The sequence below is a fragment of the Zosterops lateralis genome (genome assembly GCF_965231275.1).
Source record: "Zosterops lateralis genome assembly, chromosome: 4".
NCBI lineage: Eukaryota > Metazoa > Chordata > Aves > Passeriformes > Zosteropidae > Zosterops > Zosterops lateralis.
Window position 1 is genome coordinate 2174173 of NC_139765.1, and position 18822 is coordinate 2192994.

The 18822-nt window shown below is 45.5% G+C and overlaps 2 protein-coding genes across 2 annotated transcripts; both read left to right on the plus strand.

Annotated features, from left to right (window-relative positions):
- Positions 1-1982: 1982 nt before the first annotated feature.
- Positions 1983-5575, plus strand: PEX26 (peroxisomal biogenesis factor 26; the record flags this gene model as incomplete). Its single annotated transcript, XM_083860115.1, has 5 exons — positions 1983-2248; positions 2648-2788; positions 3594-3907; positions 4584-4730; positions 5108-5575. The coding sequence occupies 5 exons, from the start codon at positions 1983-1985 to the stop codon at positions 5209-5211; spliced, it is 972 nt and encodes a 323-aa protein (XP_083716241.1). The 3' UTR covers positions 5212-5575.
- Positions 5576-9276: 3701 nt separating this feature from the next.
- On the plus strand, positions 9277-17141 carry TUBA8 (tubulin alpha 8). The gene is made up of 5 exons (XM_083859754.1): positions 9277-9638; positions 13077-13299; positions 13953-14101; positions 14682-15362; positions 16715-17141. The coding sequence occupies exons 1-5, from the start codon at positions 9636-9638 to the stop codon at positions 17006-17008; spliced, it is 1350 nt and encodes a 449-aa protein (XP_083715880.1). The 5' UTR covers positions 9277-9635; the 3' UTR covers positions 17009-17141.
- Positions 17142-18822: the final 1681 nt, after the last annotated feature.

Genomic DNA, 18822 nt, shown 5'->3' on the forward strand with positions numbered 1-18822 from the left:
TTTCCCCCAATTGCGAGTGCTGAGCAAGAGAAACAGAAGCCTGAAATCCTTTTACCTCTGCCTTTGCTCACTGGGCCTTTCCTTAAACATGTTTCTGTGCAGTGGTTTCACCTCAGCCAGTGGGAAGCCTTCAGGAACCTCTCCTATGGTTAAGGGTGTGCCAAGCCCTTGGATTGTAAGAATTTGTAAAAGCTGCTGCTGCTGCCCAGAGGGGCAGGTACATGGTCCTGCCTCCTGGCAACACCTGCCTAGAAAAACAGAGCTCTGATCACCTTTTTAATCATATTCTCCACACTGAAATGGCATAGAAAATTCCCTTTGAAAGATGTGTTTCACTCTTTGGTATGTTTTGTATTAGCGCATTTGAGTTTTTGATTAAATAATCATAATAAGGGGACAGATAAATGTGTCAGTTGTTTAAAAAGGTTACGAGATAAATCACTCCTGTCTCTCCTGTAGAGATCCCTTTTTGAAGAGCGTTTGCACCGAGTGATGTAATTACCTTGTAACCAAGACACCCCGTTGTTTTCAAACAACAACAGAAGGAGAGAACGCGGCTCGCTGCCTGCCGGGCACTGCTGCAAACGCTGTTATTACACCCGAAAATCCATTAAACAGCGTAATGCGCTTAAAACTGCGGGCAGGGGGGTTCCTGAGGAGAGGTTCCTTGGGGAAGAGGAGGAGAGGAGAAGAGGAGAGGAGAGGAGAGGAGAGGAGAGGAGAGGAGAGGAGAGGAGAGGAGAGGAGAGGAGAGGAGAGGAGAGGAGAGGAGAGGAGAGGAGAGGAGAGGAGAGGAGAGGAGAGGAGAGGAGAGGAGAGGAGAGGAGAGGAGAGGAGAGGAGAGGAGAGGAGAGGAGAGGAGAGGAGAGGAGAGGAGAGGAGAGGAGAGGAGAGGAGAGGAGAGGAGAGGAGAGGAGAGGAGAGGAGAGGAGAGGAGAGGAGAGGAGAGGAGAGGAGAGGAGAGGAGAGGAGAGGAGAGGAGAGGAGAGGAGAGGAGAGGAGAGGAGAGGAGAGGAGAGGAGAGGAGAGGAGAGGAGAGGAGAGGAGAGGAGAGGAGAGGAGAGGAGAGGAGAGGAGAGGAGAGGAGAGGAGAGGAGAGGAGAGGAGAGGAGAGGAGAGGAGAGGAGAGGAGAGGAGAGGAGAGGAGAGGAGAACATCCATCAGCCGCGGGCGGTGCTGCGGGAGCGCTCCGGGGTCAGCGCTGCTGGGAGCGCCTTGTCCCGGCTCCGGGCGGGGGAGGAGAACCGGGACACTCCCGGGGCTGGGCTGACGCCCGGCGGTCACTGGGAGAACAGTCTGGCCCCTTTCCATCCGCTGCCACACGAGGGAGGAGAGGACGGCAGAGCGGTTTGGGAGGGATGGGAACAGATCTGGGTCCACCCCAGACCGCTGGATGGAAGGGACCACGGTGCGACATCTGTTCCCACCTCCCTGCTCAGTCAGGCTCATTCCAGGGCACACAAGATTGCATCCAGGGGTTCTGGAATATCTCCGTAAAGGGAGACTCCGCACCTTCTCTGGGCAATCTATTTCAGTGCATGCTCACCGTACAGTGAAATTCTTCCCCCATTTCCAGGTAGAACTTCTTGTGCATCAATTTCTGCCTGTCGCCTGTTGTCCTATTGCTGGGTACCACAGAGCAGAGCCTGCCTTTATCTCCCCAGCTCCTCCCTTTAGCTATTTACACACATTAAAGGGGCTCCCTCTCAGTGGCTGAGCAGACCCAAGAGATGCTCCATCCCCGGGAGCGGTGGGTGCTCTCCCGGAGCGGTGATAAAGCCTGCCTTTATCTCCCCAGCTCCTCCCTTTAGCTATTTACACACATTAAAGGGGTTCCCTGTCGGTGGCTGAGCAGACCCAAGAGATGCTCCATCCCCGGGAGCGGTGACAGCGGTGACTACAAGTCCCGGCGGCCCGCGGGGCGGGGAGCCGCTCTCCATCCGGCCTTTCCGCTGCCGGGAGCTCCATCGCGCCTTTCCGGGATGAACCGGAGCCGTGCCCCGGCGGGGGCGGTGGCGGCGCTGGAGCTGGAGCCCGGGGCTGATGCGGGGCCGTGCGGGGCCGGGCAGAGCCCTCCCGGCGGCTCCGTGCGGGCCGAGCCGCCCCCCTGGGCCCCGGCACAGGCGGCCGCGCTGCTGGAGGAGGCGGCGGATCTGCTGGTGCTGCACCGCGACTTCGGAGCCGCCGTGGAGCGCTGCCAGGCGGGATGCGACAGCCTGGGAGCCGGTCCTGGCAGCGGTACCGAGAGGTGAGAGCGGGGCCGGGCTGCCCAGGGCACGGGGAGGAGCTGGGAGGATGCTCCGTGGTGCATCATTGCCGTGCTTTGCGGGTTCTTCTATCCCTATGTCGATATTAACTCGGTGGTGCATCAGTGCCCTGCCCACCCTGCTTTGGGGGTTCTTCTATCCCCATGTCCATATTAACGTGTGTCATATGGAGGGATCTGTGCACGTTGGAGGGAAGCGGGGTGTGCCCAGCAGCTTTCCCTTCGTTCTGTCAGAGATACAGGCGCAGTGCACATCCTTGCAGGTGGAATTGGCCTTTTTATGGGAAGCAGAGAACTGTGGGCTAACAGGGCTGCACTCAAGGGATGAAAAGGGACATGGGGTTGTAAGAAACACTTATTTAAGTGTCTGTTCCTCACCAGCTTTGCAGAAGTGAAATGCTCCCTTTGTGTTGTGGGGATTCAGGCGCTGGCCGAGATGAACCGCTGGAGGGAAGTTCTGTCTTGGGTCCTGCAGTATTACCATGTCCCTGAACAGCTGCCTCCAAAAGTTCTGGAGCTGTGGTGAGTTTCTGTCCCTTGCTGTCAGATATACACACGGGGCTTGTGTTAGGTTTAACTGCAGGCCAGGCTTGGATATTACATGATATTTTCACTTTGGATGGTATAAGTGGGATCTGGGACAGGCCTGTTCTTGACCTGTGTGTGCTGGAGCATGCCTGCAAGATTGCTCCATGGTGATCAAAAATCCAGAAAGGGTGATGCTGAGAGAGTAACATCAATAGCTGCACCTGTTGTGTGCCTCAAAATTCTGTGTTTTGATGTGGACCCCAATTCATACCTCCATGAGAGCTGCTTGTGGGCAGTAGCTGTCAGTGATGTTGGCTTTGACAAAGACTTATGTAGGAAGGCACCTCCCACACCTGAGTGGGCATTTCTGTATAAGGAAAGAAGTTTCAGTTCACCTCTAGACAATTTAGAAAGTTCAACCAGAACTTTCCATGCCCTTCTCATGGTGATTGGCTCAGTTCCAGGACAGAAGCACCTGTTAGTCCTTTTAGCTGTTCTTCAAAACCTGGAGCTGTTTTCTGATGCCAGTTTGCCATGTAAATAAGAGTGACAACAAAGGTTTGAGGCATTCTTGGGGTGTTTTAGGAAGTGTAGAAGACCTACTGTGCTTGGCTTCGTTCTTTGTTTTTTGTATTACTTTCTTCATTAATTAAAACCTTTTTTGCTTTTTCAAGATATGCTTGACCACGCTGTCTCACTGTTGATTTCAGCCATTCTCTGTGAGGTGCCAGACTCCCTCAGAGGCATTGAGAAACTCATCAGACTTGGGGTTTCCTCACACTTCTCCCTTGCATTTCAGCATCCTGCTGTACAGCCAAGTGAGAGAGCCGCAGGTGATGCTGGAGGCAGGCAGCAGCTGGCTGAGAGCCCAGGCCAACCAGAGGCTCCCCGAGCTGGGATCACTGCTGGAGCTGTACCTGGAGCAGGTGCTGCTGCCCCTGGGGCTCTTTGAGGGCGCAGAGGAGCTGGTGAGGGGCTGTGCTGGGCTGGACAGTGAGCAGCAGATGGCTCTGCTCGGCACCGTCCGCGAGAGCCGCCGCCGCCGGACACAGCGGGAGGAGACAACCTCGCCTGCTGAGGAGCAGCAAGAGCCAGCCACAGAAACTGCTCTGGGTGGGCTTTCCTTCTGGTTTTCTTTGTTTTGTGCTCTTTTTTTTACATTTCAAGTTGTTCCCTTACTGGTGAAGGGTAGCAAGTATTTACTGTGTGTTAAGAATATTGCCATGTGGAAGTCCCGTTGTGTATCATGGCAGGAAATAAAAGGCTTAGTGACACTTTGGCTGAGAATTCCAAAGTGTATTTAGTCTGCCAACTTCAGGAGATGACAGTTAATGTCCAGGATCAAAAGCACTGTGGAGGTTTTGGTGGTTTTTTGTAAGGTAAAAAAGGAAAATTAAGACTACCTGGCAATCCTTTAAGGGTATGTTTTGTTGCCTCTGTGTACAGTTCCATTTACAGCTGAGTCCAAGTAGAACAATGCCTGTCTAGCATTTAAAGTACTGCTTCTACTCCAGAACTGTAAATCATTTGATGTTTTCTCCCAGGACAGAAGTTGGCACTACTGTGATATAAGATCATATTGTAGTAAAGCAGATGCCAAAAAAGAAGTATAATGAAGTGTATTACAAAATTGCACTGTTTCTCTCTTCCCTGTTATATAAAAACCCAAACCAAACCCAAATCTCATGCAATCAGACCTCCAGTATCCTAGTTTCTTACTGTCTATATCTCTGTGATTACTTTTTAAACTGTACTTTGCCCTAAGAGCCTTTCTGTTCTTGTTTTCCAGGAGTGCTGTCCCAAAAGCTCCTGACCATGCTGACCCTGCTACGTAGAGCACTGAGGTCCATGTCCAACCACTTCTGTTTACTTCCTTACAAGAAGATGCTCTTGGCTACTTTTTTGCTGTACCTGGTGGTGGTGAGATTAGACCCAGGTACAGGATTTTTCAATTTTTCAAATTCCACTATGGTTATGGAGAAGAAATGAGTTGCTTGTAATAAACTTGGTCTGTGTAAATGTCTCAGGGAGACACAAAATCTGGGTGACTGGGAGCTTGGTGTGTGTAATGTTTCCAGTTGCAGTCCATGTGGAAAGATGAAGCTCCACAAATGCCAGTTTTCTGAAAACTCTTTAAGATGAAGACTGTGAGAGGCAGGCAGAGCTGTCCTAGACTCAGCCTTTTTCTCATGGAAGAGAACTAGATTTATTAACTCTAGTAGGGGGTAGTTCTTTTTTAATATGTTTAGTGTATGTTAGTTTTACCTAGTTAGTTTTACTAAGTTATTTTTACCTTTTTGTTCTGCTTTGCAGCTTCTCCCACATCACTGCCATTCATTTACAAACTGGTGCAGCTCTTCAGACAGGCTTGGGCAGCTGTGCTCTCTCCAATCCACAGGCCTCCCATTCGAGACTAAGTGACTCAAAGTGTCACCTTGGGGATCTCACCAGGCTCTTCAGGGACTGCTGAAATCTGAGATGACCACCCATGGACTCCTGGAATTCAGACAGGGAATGGTGGTATAAGAATTTTGAAGCCACAGCAAGTATTCCTGATAAATTTTGCTTGGTCCTGTCCAACACTAGGGTAAAGCCATTCCTTCCATAACTACAACTGAATAAGAATCCTCCTTTTCAAACACTTTGCATTGGATGTGTCTTTTCAGTGAGGGTTTTGTAGCCAGTTATGAACTATGGAAGCAGTTCTCATCCTTGCAAATGCTGAGCAGTTCTCTGAGCAAGTGCAATACTGTTCCTGGAAGCATGACTGTAAAAAGCAACGGAATATTCTGTTTTCCCTGAAGACATTTGAAAAGCCCAGTGCCTGCAGCAGGGGATTTAGTACAAGCACATGGAAGAAAAACACTGGAGAAAGTAAAGCCCATTGCATTTTGAAAGCCATGACTGATGCCTCTTTGGACAGGCACACTGGATTTTAGTCATGTTTAAGTTAGAAAGATGAGGTGGTGGACCACAAACACTGTTGTGTTGTATCTACTCTTCTTAAATGCAAATTACAGCACTTAGTGCTTGCCTGATGCATAGTCATTCTTAGAAGCACCTGGTGGTGGTGGTAAGGAAATAGATTTATTTTTTTAAATTATATTCTATGTTATTGTCTAGTTGAACAACTCAAATTGTTGCTTTGTTTTTACTCTTTCCCTACCTCTTGCTTTGTTTATGTAGATGTCAAAAAGTCTCTCTGTATATCCAGAATTGCTCCCCAAGTCTCCAGTATCCAAAATCCTGGGTTAGATGGGAGTCATTTAGCAATGCTCTGTTATTCAGAACAAAAGTTTATTTTTTATAGAAAGAGATACTTCTCTGACATCACCAGATCTTCCCCAAATGAGTGGCAAGAAAATTGTACATCTGCAGGTCTGTCACCAGACCAGCTCCATTTCTGACCACTTGGGGCAGAAATTGGAGATTTGGGGTAGAACATTAATTTCTCCTCCATCCATTCGTCCATCCATCATCAGTTGACAGAAGGTAAATTCCAAGGAGGGACCACTGACCTAAAAAAAAGCTTCCTTCACACTGTTGTGTGCTGGAGGGGTCAAGTTAAAAGTGAAAGGCCACAGACAAATTTGCCTTTATCACCTGTGCCCAAAAAGGGTGCAAACTCACTGAAGTCAGCTCAAACTACAGAATGTCAGAGCAGCATTTTTGGGGGGACCACACCAAACCCATGAGAAGCAGCCAGTGCAGATCCCAGTGTGGTGTCCTACAGCACTAGTGCCCTTTGTCTCTAGCAATAACCACACTCTGAGCTGGTGGCTGTTCTGTTTTCTTCACACAGATGGGGGTGTTGGTACCCTCAGACTGTGTGTCATCTGTTGCTTTGCTCCCTACTTTGAAAAAGTCTCATCTTCACTACTAAAATTAATTGTCTGTTTCATCTGAAATTAGCCCAAAAAAGAGCTACACTCCAGCATTATTGTCAGACAAACTCAGGCAGGTTATTCATGAGTACTGTAATAACCTTGCCAGGTTGTCTCAAGAGTTTTTAAAACCCAAACCAATCCCATATCCCTCCCCAAAGATTTTATCTCTGCCAGGACTCTACTATTCTACCAGGTTAAGTAGCACATAGCTTTTCCATATAAAAAAATATTTTCTTATATACTCTGCACACACAGGGAAGAGCAGCCTTTGCTGTTACTAAACGGTTCCTGTAATCCATCTGTGAGTGTAGTTACAACACTGAAACCCACACTTGATGTGAAATCAGAAGGAAACACAGCAGCTCTGCCTGGAGTTGAGCTCTCCCAAGAAATGAGCTCCCCCCCTGCTTTGCAAAGCCTCGAGTTAAATCCTTTTTAAAGCCAGTTTGTGAAATGGAAAACTTCACCCTGAAAGTCAGGTCAGATTCTTATCAAAGTGACTGTTAGGCAATGAACACTTTTCACTGTAGTCTTCTGGCATCGTTTTTAGTTGGGTGGCAGAGATGCAGTTTTGGAGGTTGGTTTGGACCAGTGGTTTCAGCAGGCCATACATAACTTTTAGAATGCTGTTAAGTGTCATTTACCAGGGCTTTTAACATTCAACTTAAGTGTAGGTTGGTAACCTTGACTTTATTGGAGTACTACTGGTTTAGAATTTTTATTGTTTTTAATTCATCATGAGAGAGCAAGAAGGCAGAAATAAGGTATCAGGGTTTTTTTTGCAATTAATACTAAAACTGTAGTATCTAATTTTTATAATAAAGTGACTACTGATTTAACTTTTTGTAGAATTGCTTGTTTGTGCTGTGATTGAGTATATGAAAAAAAAGGTGTTTATTGTATTGATACACTACAAAGTATATCAAAGTTTTTGTTTCACACTGATTCATTGTTTCTCATATTTGAATTAAGTAGAGAATGTCTTCAGTGTGAATCCGATGAGATCTAATCCACTGGTGATGTTGGTAGGGTGTAAATCTGCATTTTGGGATGGCCAAGACCAATACTACCAAAAATAAAGTACCTGGTATTAATCATTATTAGATGAATGCACCTTTATATTAGAACTAACTACAGTTCTGACCTTACTGGATTAGGGGAGAAAACTCTGCAAATCAAAAGTAAAAATACACGGTTCTCTGTTTCAGGGATAATATAATGCCTGAAAACCAGTATTTTATCAGTTATACAGGTACTTAATTACTAGACTTAGGAAGTTCAGAAATCCTGAAATAAGATGCTGCTGGTTCTCCCAGCAGGTGGCAACAGACTAACAGGAAACAGTTATATGGAGAATACAAGGAAAGGGTTTAAATCTTCGTTCACTTTCTGAGAAAGGGATTATATTGTGTGGGAAATTCAAAGACTTACACATCCCAAATGAAAAGGAAAAGGGGATTTTGTGTGATCACCTAAGAACTTACTAAGAGTGCACTGTATTTTAAAATGGCACAATAATGTTCTAAAATAATCCATGATTTTCCCAGCCAAAACCAAAGAGTAATGATTTGCAGGTTTATGTAAAGAACAGCAAAATGAAGACTGTACCAAAGTGAGTTTATAAAATCCAGTATGAACAATTTCTCACTGTCTTTAATATAGATATTAAAGAAGACACTTCTATGCTGGTTGCCAAAAGTGGCAGAACAATCCATTATCATTTCAGAGCAGACTAACCTACACTTCAGGGGTTGTCTATTTAATCTCTGCTGATTAAACATCATAAACATCATTTATAAAGTCTGGGGGTACATAACACAGATTCAAGCAAGTGTGGCTTCCTCTTTGTTACTTAGGGGTTGTAAACAAGGATTTCTCTATTGGGAGAAGCTGCTGCTTTCCAGTGGGGAACTAGTGCAGAAGGAGCAAAGTGGTGGAGGTTGCTGCACTAATTTGGTGTCAGAATGTTGGGGTGATGCCTCCAGATCTGTCCTGCAATAAACACTGCAATAAAAATCAAATTCCTTCCTGTGTTTGGGCAGAGAAGTGAGAGTCTGTACTGAAAGCTGTCCTCTACTGCTGACAGCCTGGATGACTGCACTTGGAAAGAGAAATAATTGAAGTAAATTGAAATGTTGAAGTGTTTCTAATTGAAATGTTAGAGAAGCCAGGAGATAATTTAAAAGCGCTAGTAGAGCACATTTAAGAATGGTAATTATGGTTACTTTCCAGATCTCTATTTTTGTTTTTCTTCCATCATTGTCTTCTCCATTCATTTGCCCTCTTATGCCTTCTGTACTGGAATTTCAGGGTGATTTTTATCTACAGAAGTACTTGTTGGCAGAACAGGGAGCTGGGGCGGTGTGTGTGATGTAAAATCCTGAGGTGTACAGTGTACAATGTGGCCAAACTCCAAATTAACAAGTGTACCAGCCCTGGCTGCTCCGGGTTTGGAGCCTGGGGAGTCTCTGAGCCCAGCCTGTGTGTGTGGATTGGCACAGGAGGGTGTTGGTGGCAGCAGGGTGACTGTAGCCCTGAGATGTTTTGGTTTCTGAAATTCCTTTCCCAGGGAATTTTCTGTAAACAGGAGAAATGTTTTGGTAACTGTAAACTTGGTTTACATTTTTCCCTAGGAGGGACTTCTTCTTGCTGTCCCTCTGCTCTGACCAATGTGAGTGAAGAGGTTTGTCTTTGTGTCACCAATCAAATTGGTCTGTGTGGAATAATATAAAAAGGGAGACACATCCCAAAAATGGAGGAGCCTTCTGAAGTAGGAGTCTTTGTGTGTTTGTGGTGTATAAGAGTGTAAGGTGACCTCTTCCCCCAAGGCTGTGACACTGAAGTGCAGCAGCAGGTGCTGGGCCCAGGGTGCTCCTGCCCTGCGGCAGAGCCAGGCTCCTGCACAGACCCAGCACCAGTGATCCCACAGGGAGGGAAACTCCTCTGGACACACCATGGTAAGGGGGGACACACAGGGAGTGGGAGGGCCGTGGGTGAGGGAAGGCAGCAGGGTCTGCTCCTGTCATCAGGAGGTTTTTCCACAGAACCCTGACCTCAAACACCACTTACCACGTCAGAAGATGGGAAAGAAGTGCAGAAAATCTCACTGAGGAAATGAAATCTGCACCGCTGTCCTTTTCCACATGTTAAGTTTTCTTCAGAGAGTCCCCTATAATTAGTAGAATAAGATAAATTAGATGTGGGGAGTCTTAGCTGTTTGGTGCTTTCTGTTGTGACCACATTTTTCTCAATGCCAGTTCATTTTCATATAATTTTTTTTTTTTAAGAAATAAACCAAAAAGAATTATTTACCATTGTATCTGTTTAAAATTAATTTAGCCTCAATGGCTATACTGTCCTTAGCTACACAGGGTATGCGTGTGTGTTTCTGGATTCCATGATGAATCCTTTTATATACATATGCGTTTAAGTAAGTGAAAAAATGCTCCATTTAAAAAAAGCGTTGAGGATTTCCTACAGTTACAAATTTGTAGAAATCTCTCAAAACCTCTTAGAATGTGAAAAGAAAAAAATCCATTTCACCTTTTACCCCAGTATATCTCTAGCAGTGAGTCTAATTTTGGTGCAGAGGAAGAACTGTCTTACGTTCTGCCAGCTCATCTCACAGGCAAAATACTTCCACAAGCTCCCCAGGCCTAGGGAAGTGAGTGTGTTTGTGGGACAACTGGAAGACTAAAGTCTGCCTTTTGCAGTAAATCCTGGAGCCAGGTGTTAGTTAAGAGTCAAAGTAGTCCCAGGTTTAGTTTCACAAAGGATCTGCTCCTTTTTCCCGTCTCTTTCTTAGACCTGTCTTGGTAAATTAGTGGTGGGATGTGAAACATGAGTTTGGAATAGGCTCCAAATTAAAATATCACATAAAGATCAGTTTACTCTGACTGTGACGCTGAAGAAGGCCCACTCTCTTCCCTACTAAAAATCTGGCATCCATTTTAATGCTGTTTCCTATGCAAAATCAGAAACCTCTTTTTCACTGTCTTCTCTCTTTGGCAGAATATTTCCAAATCACTGCTGGGGTAGGAGAAGATTAAATGCTCAAAAAGCAGGGCTGAGATATGGTTTCAAACCAGCTGAAAACTCAGTCTCAAAAGTCTTCAACTCCAGTCCTATATGAGGCTTTACAATATTAACTTCCTAAGGCAGCATTCACTTGTTCTATCTGTGAAAAAAACCAGACCAATTCATCTACAGACCTGAAGAAGAGAGCAAAGCAGCTCTTTAGGTTTAAAATGTTGCTTGACTTGTAATTGTAGTTTTGCTTCAAAAGATATTATTTTTAAAAGCCAGCTGGCCTCATTGCTGTGTTTGAAAAGACAAGATTATTATTTTTCTTTTTTTTCCTGCTGTCAGCCTCACAGATTGACACTGGGATTTGAAAGAAAAGGCAGGAGCCTGCCCTGTGGAAAGTCCCAAATATGCCTTTGGTGCCTCCTGGGTAATCCTCCAGATTGTGACACACTGACTTATGGAGCCCCATTGTCACTCAAATAGAGTTTTGCACAACTCAATTGAGAAAAACAGGGTTGTGCAAGTGCACTTGAGAGCACATGCATTTGCAGAATCAGCAGCTTAGAAATGAGTACTGAATAGAAATAATTTACTCCATCAAATCAAAGATTTAAATTGAGTTTCCATGTTCATTTGAACTTCTGGGGATGACTTGCTGGGGCAGTGATGATTTTTGGAATTCTAGTTGCTTCTGAAAAAATGTCTTCAGTCATGTTTCTTAAATATATATCAATTTGTGAAGAGACCACTGCTCCAGAGACATTGCTGGTCACACATTGTGACTGAAAATTTAGCTTTTGGGGAGGATGCATTTCATTCTCAGGTGACAGAATGATTTTCCTGGGTAAGCAGTTATAGAATTTAATTTTTAAAAAAATTACCTGGTCAAATCTGATAGTACCATTGGTTATCTCTAAATGCAATATTACAAAATGAGTGAGGAGCATCCTCTGCCCTTAAAGTCAGGCCTGCTTCATAGCTGGGCATCTCAATTCTCCTCCCCTCTCCAAAGCCTGGCAGTGTCAGTGAGCTGCTCACTGGAAACCATTCTTGATGTAGAGTTGTTTTCTGCATGGTGCCCAAGCATTGTCTGCAAAAATATTAACTGGCCTAAGCCAAAACTCTGCCAGTTTTTTTGAATTATCCATCAGCACAGGAGATCAAAGGTCAGTGTTCAGTTCTATGACCTGACTTTTTTTTTATTCCCTATAGACAAGGCTCTGGGGATCACAAAACCAGAGCTCAGGCAGCTTGAATTGCTCTAAAGCAGAAACCAAATCTGAAAAAATCCCCATGCCTGAAACCACTCTCTCCTCAAAAAAATGCCTTTTGCTACACCCAGTGTTGCAATTGTTGGGACTAACCCAGAAGTATTTGTTTTGTAATTCTGTTTGTGAACTTAGGAAATCCAGCACCAGGGCCTTCATGATCCTGCACTTTTAAGTGTCCAGGATTTTGGAGCAACAGTTTTCTCTTCCTGGCTGCCACAGAAACAATGCTGGAAATCATGCAAACACACTACACTGCAATGGCACTGCCTGACAAGCAACGGTGATATAAAATTAATGGCTGCTCAGGAGCTGGAAGGAACATTTGTTTGGACCAGAAAATCTGAAATAATTTCCTTAAGTGAAAGCAGCTCTTCCAAGTTTCCAGGCTAGCCTGCTCTTAGAGGGTAGAAGGATCAAAACACACACCTGCCTTGGGTTATGTAAGGGTGAAGGTTGCCACATGGCTGTGTCATGTTCCAGCCAGGAGTAAAAATAAACTCAACTGGGATGTGCTCCTCAACAGGGCCAGTCCAGGAAGAAAGGTGGGGTTTGCCTAATTGAAATTAATTTTTCCTGTTTTAATACACTTCTACAGTATAGCACACAGATGTCAATTTTTTAAAGAGCTGTCCCAGTATCTGGCATGTGCAGTCTCATTGTGGTTGTGGAAATGAACAGCTGACAGTGATAATTTACTGATTTTTTAGAAAAGCAATACACTGTAGCCCTGGTTCATGCCTGAGATGTTTTGAGTTTCTGAAATTCTTTTCCCAGGGGATTTTCTGTAAACAAGAGAACTGTAAACTTTGTTTACATTCTTTTCCCTAGGAGGGACTTTGTCTTGATGTCCCTCTGGTCTGACCAGTGTGATTGAAGAGGTTTGTCTTTGTTTCATCAATCAAAATGGTCTGTGTAGAATAGTATATAAGGAAGACACATCCCAAAAATAAAGGAGTCATTTTCAGCTTTCTGAAGTGGAAGTCTCATGTCATTGTGGTGTAAAACAGTGTCAATACGCTGGGAAAATGTAACCAGCAGGAATAAGGAGGGCTAGGCCACACTGTTCTTTCTGACCCTGCCTTTCCTGTCTCCCCTCAGCGTGAGTGCATCTCTGTCCACGTTGGCCAGGCTGGAGTGCAGATAGGAAACGCGTGCTGGGAGCTCTTCTGCCTGGAGCACGGCATCCAGCCCGATGGCACCTTCAAGGACCTGCCAGAAAAACCCAGCTCTGACGACTCTTTCACCACGTTTTTCAATGAGACAGCCACTGGGAAGCACGTGCCACGGGCTGTGATGGTGGACCTGGAACCAACTGTGGTAGGTCAGTATAGAAATGAAACTGAAAAAGGAGATGAGATTGCTGCCCCTCACATCACCATGGTGTGCCACCACTCTTCACTGGCACAAAGCAGCCCTTTGTACCTTGGGCTAACACTAGGTAGCATGAAATTAATTTTCTTGTGACACAGGATGTCAGATTCTGTCACTGGTGTTGCAAATAGGAACAGGAGGATCCCCAGCAGTTTAATAGCTGGTACACGTGGTGTGCACAACTTCTCTTTGCATCAATATTTAACTTGTGGGTTTGTTTATAGTGGCATTTTTGCCATTCGAATTTTGCTTTTCTTCAGTTTGGATTCAAAGTGGGAGCCTGACTGCTTCCCTCCAATAACAGAAGAATGTCTAAAAACTGGGACACCTGAATTTTGTCACACTTTTTTTCTGGGGATTTGTGGGTGCAGGCTGTACTTATCACCAACAAGCTCATGAGAAGATAAGGGGCTGGACTGAAGATACACCATAAATCAATTAGATGCAACAATAAAAAAACGCTACAGAGACATTTCCCTTCTCCATCAGCATCTGCCTTTTGGCATCATGAGCTCCTGTGACTGAGAGCATGCACTGAGGCCAACAACAACTAGAGTTTGCTGGCACTGGAACATATTCTTACAATTTCTCTTTCTTCTTCAGATGAAGTACGGGCTGGCACCTTCCGGGAGCTTTTCCATCCAGAGCAGCTGATCACTGGAAAGGAAGATGCAGCCAATAACTACGCCCGTGGCCACTACACCATTGGCAAGGAAAGCATTGATATGGTGCTGGACCGTGTCCGTAAGCTGGTAAATCCCAGTGGCTTTGAAACAGCAGTTTGGACTCTGCAGAAGAAAGAAAGAAGGGCAGAACTAATAACATGTTAATTGCAAATGATACCAAGGGTTCAGAAAAGAGATTGCAAGTCATACAAATGATATCTTGGACATGTAACAGAACAGAGAAGCCCAGTAGTTGAATTCCTAGCTGCATGCCTCCAGGCATTTTTATAAAGTGGTTCTGAATATGTAATTTTTAATTATTAGCACATATACTGATATTGAATATTCAATATTCACACCAGTATTATTTAGCACTGATGCTGATACAGAAGGGTGGATTATGCAGTTGTACATTGCTGGTTTCAGCAGGAATAACAGAGCAGTGTGAAGTTCACAGAGAGAGGCAGGACAGATCCCTGTGTCATAGGTTGAGACAGTGCAGAAAGCAAAGGTTGGAATTATCACCAGCCCTTTCCCAGGAAACCTTGACATGAAATCTCTGCTGTATATAGGACTGCTCACTCCTTCAGCCAGGATAAGCTCACACAGCAAAGTCTTTCCCACCTTTTTCAGCTGCTGCTGTTTCACTTTCTCTTTTGCTTTCTAGAGCGATGCCTGTTCTGGGCTGCAAGGATTCCTCATCTTCCACAGCTTTGGTGGCGGCACCGGCTCTGGATTCACCTCCTTGCTGATGGAACGCCTCTCCGTGGACTATGGAAAGAAATCCAAACTAGAGTTTGCCATCTACCCAGCCCCTCAGGTGTCCACAGCTGTGGTGGAGCCCTACAACTCCATCCTGACCACGCACACCACCCTGGAGCACTCGGACTGTGCCTTCATGGTGGACAACGAGGCCATCTACGACATTTGCCGCCGGAACCTGGATATTGAACGCCCCACCTACACCAACCTCAACCGCCTCATCAGCCAGATCGTGTCCTCCATCACGGCCTCCCTGCGCTTCGACGGCGCCCTCAACGTGGACCTGACGGAATTCCAGACCAACCTGGTGCCTTACCCTCGTATCCACTTCCCGCTGGTGACCTACGCCCCCATCATCTCCTCCGACCGCGCGCACCACGAGCAGCTTTCGGTGGCCGAGATCACCAACGCCTGCTTCGAGCCCAACAACCAGATGGTGAAGTGTGACCCCAGGCACGGCAAGTACATGGCCTGCTGCGTGCTCTACCGTGGGGACGTGGTGCCCAAGGACATCAATGTGGCCATCGCCGCCATCAAGACCAAGAGAACCATCCAGTTCGTCGACTGGTGCCCAACGGGATTCAAGGTGAGGAGGGAGTTCTGGGAAAATGAGGATTTCGGGATTTCTCTGCCTTTCTTGTGCTAAAAGGCACAAGCACTACGTTTGGCTTGAGGCCGTGGAACAGGCTTCCAAAATTGAGTGATAGCACTGGGATTATGGGTGTGTAGTTTGAACAGTATTGTGCAATATCACAGCGTGAAAAACCAACAATTTAAGGTTTTAGTGTATAGTAATATATATGAGGAAATATGGAGGATTTAAGGTGTAGTCTAAGTCCTTCACCTTCTTCTTCTTAGTTTTGGGTGGTTTTTTCTAATTGGGTGAGGACCTTGGGTGGTCAGTTATTGGGTTAAAAGTATAAATAATACAGGTGTCATCTCATTATTGGGTAATTAGCACTTAAAACACCTTGGAAAGAGTTAGAAGTTCCTATCTATCTTGTTTTCTACCTTGTTAATTAGAGCTCATGACTCATGAGGCTGTGCTGTAGATAAGAATTAATAAACACTGAGTCCAAACACAAAACTGTGACTCCCACGCACTAATCCTGGCCCTAACATGAAGAAAAGAAGATAAGAAACCCACATTTTAATGGTGCATCCTGCCACGAGATTCTCCTCAGTGCTTAAAGGGCAGGTTCAGTCTAGTAAAAAACTTGCATTTAAAGTCTTCTGTATTGTCTGTTTCTCCTATTTCCCCCTGACCATAGGGGAATATAAATATTTTCCAATGAATGTAAGAAAGATGCATTTATATAAAATGTGCCTTTTCTCCTTTGGACATCCCACTGACATATTTAAATAAGAGGAAATTCAAAGTGTGCATGAGTTAAAGTTGAAAGAAGTTTTAATTTCAGACCGGACCTTTAGAACAGCCAATTAGTGTCACCTTTGAGGCACAATCTAAAATTGAGGAAATACCAAAACTGATAAAATTAATAAAGGAAATGCTGATTTTAGGGAATCTCTTAGTTAACCTAGAAATATTATACAGCCTCTCCCCCCTGTTAGGAAACATATTTTCAACAACAATACAGACACTAACAGCCAAAAAAACATTTGTCATACAGACAGCTCCTTCAACTATGAAAACTTTCAACTGGGAACCAACTTTTTTTTTTAGTTTCCACAGAGTATCTTGATGAAAATCTACATTGAGTATTGAGTAGCTGTTAAGACTCATCAGGGTACATTAAATTGTAGAATAGTATAGATATTAAAGTATAGATTATATAGATATTGAAGTGAGTGTGTCTCATGGACATTTGTAATGGCATTTGCCGTCTGGCACCGCTCTGCCCCAGCATCTATAACTTACATTTCTGCAGCTCTTTGACTGAAAGGTTTGACAGCCTCCTCTGACATTCCTGTGTCCAGGTTGGGATCAACTACCAGCCTCCCACAGTGGTTCCTGGAGGAGACCTGGCCCAGGTGCAGAGGGCAGTCTGCATGCTGAGCAACACCACGGCCATCGCCGAGGCCTGGGCCAGGCTGGACCACAAGTTTGACCTGATGTACGCCAAGAGAGCCTTTGTGCACTGGTACGTGGGGGAAGGCATGGAGGAGGGAGAGTTTGCAGAGGCCAGGGAGGACCTGGCTGCCCTGGAAAAGGACTATGAAGAAGTGGGGACTGACACGTTTGAAGAGGAGAATGACGGGGAGGAATTTTAAAAAAAATACATTTGGTGAGCGCGGGGTTGTTTCTGTGTCGCTGGATTGTTTTTCTGTATTTATTCTCTGTATTTATCTGTGAATTTATGTGTAACATAAATTTAGGAGAGGTCATATAGTAACATTTTTTATTCTATAAATGACAGGTGAATAAATCCTGTAAGATAATTGCCCCACCACTCCCAGCAAGGTAAAAAGACTTGCTCTCCCTTGCACACTTAATGTGAGCCTCTTTAAGCTCTAATGGACATGATAAACTCACTACATTCCACATGGGTCATCCCAAAAAGTAGTAGACCACTGCTTCCTGCTCCTTCCAACCTGCCAAAGCTGGGATTCTGTGGAATCTCTCCTTTTCCACCTCACGTTTCCCATCATTTTCCTCTCTCTTTTTCTGCCCCTTTCCCCTCTGTTTAAATACTTCAAATGTTGGGAAAAAGGGGGATTTTTTCCTCAATTAAACTTTAAATAATGGAAAAGGCAAGTTTTCCTTTAATTGCTACCCTTAAAATCACAGGTGAAGGGGGATCCCGTGCAATTTAAACACATACAAGAATTAAAAAGGAGGTTTTCCCCTCAAATTAAACCCCTTTCCCATCAAATTCCTCTTTTTTTCTGGGGTCGCTGGGATGCAGTGGGGAAGGGAATGCTCATCCAGGTGTTCCCTGGTCCTCATCCAGATGTTCCTGCTCTTCATCCAGGTTTTCCTGCCCCTCATCCAGGTCTCCCCTGCTCCTGCAAACACTGTTACTGTGTCCTTTGGAGATCTCTGCTCCAGCAGGGACAGGACCCCCTGAAAGCAGCCTTGAGCCGGGCCTGGCCCTCCTCATCCTCCCTGACCACCCCTGGGGCTGTTTTATCCCTCACTGACCCCACCAGGGGCTGTTTTATCCCCTCCTCACCCTCACTGACCCCACCTGGGGCTGTTTTATCCCTCCTCACTGACCCCACCTGGGGCTGTTTTATCCCTCCTCACCCTCACTGACCATCCCTGGGGCTGTTTTATCCCTCACTGACCATCCCTGGGGCTGTTTTATCCCTCACTGACCCCACCAGGGGCTGTTTTATCCCCTCCTCACCCTCACTGACCATCCCTGGGGCTGTTTTATCCCTCACTGACCATCCCTGGGGCTGTTTTATCCCTCACTGACCCCACCAGGGGCTGTTTTATCCCCTCCTCACCCTCACTGACCCCACCTGGGGCTGTTTTATCCCTCACTGACCATCCCTGGGGCTGTTTTATCCCTCACTGACCCCACCTGGGGCTGCCCTGGGCACTGATTTACGCAGGAATTTCACTAAATCCCCCTCCGAGCCTCGCTCAACAAGCCGAGCAAACCTCATTTGACATTAAACATGAGGCTGACTAAAATAAATAATTAAAAACAAGAGTCTCGATGGGGATCAAAGCGGGGACGGCCCTGAAGTTACCCGGATGTGGCACCGCGGAAAACCCGGAGCGGATTTCTCCCATAATACGGAATGGAGTCTCCTGGCATGTCAAAAAACCCGGACAGGATTTTGCCCACAGTACGGAATGGGGAAAAAAACTTGGACTGGATTTTTCTGGAATACAGAACGGAGAGAAACCCAGACCGGATTTTAGTGGAATACAGAATGGAGGAAAACTCCCAGCCTTATGTCAGGCACCTCTGTGCAGCCTGACTGGATTTTTTTTTTTTCCCAGAATACAGAATGGCTGGAAACCAATGGGGTTTGATCCCAGTCTTTTGTACAGAGGTGTACACCAAAAACCATATTCCTAAACCAAGAAATCCTAATTGCTCCAGCAGTGCACACTTCTCAAACATTCA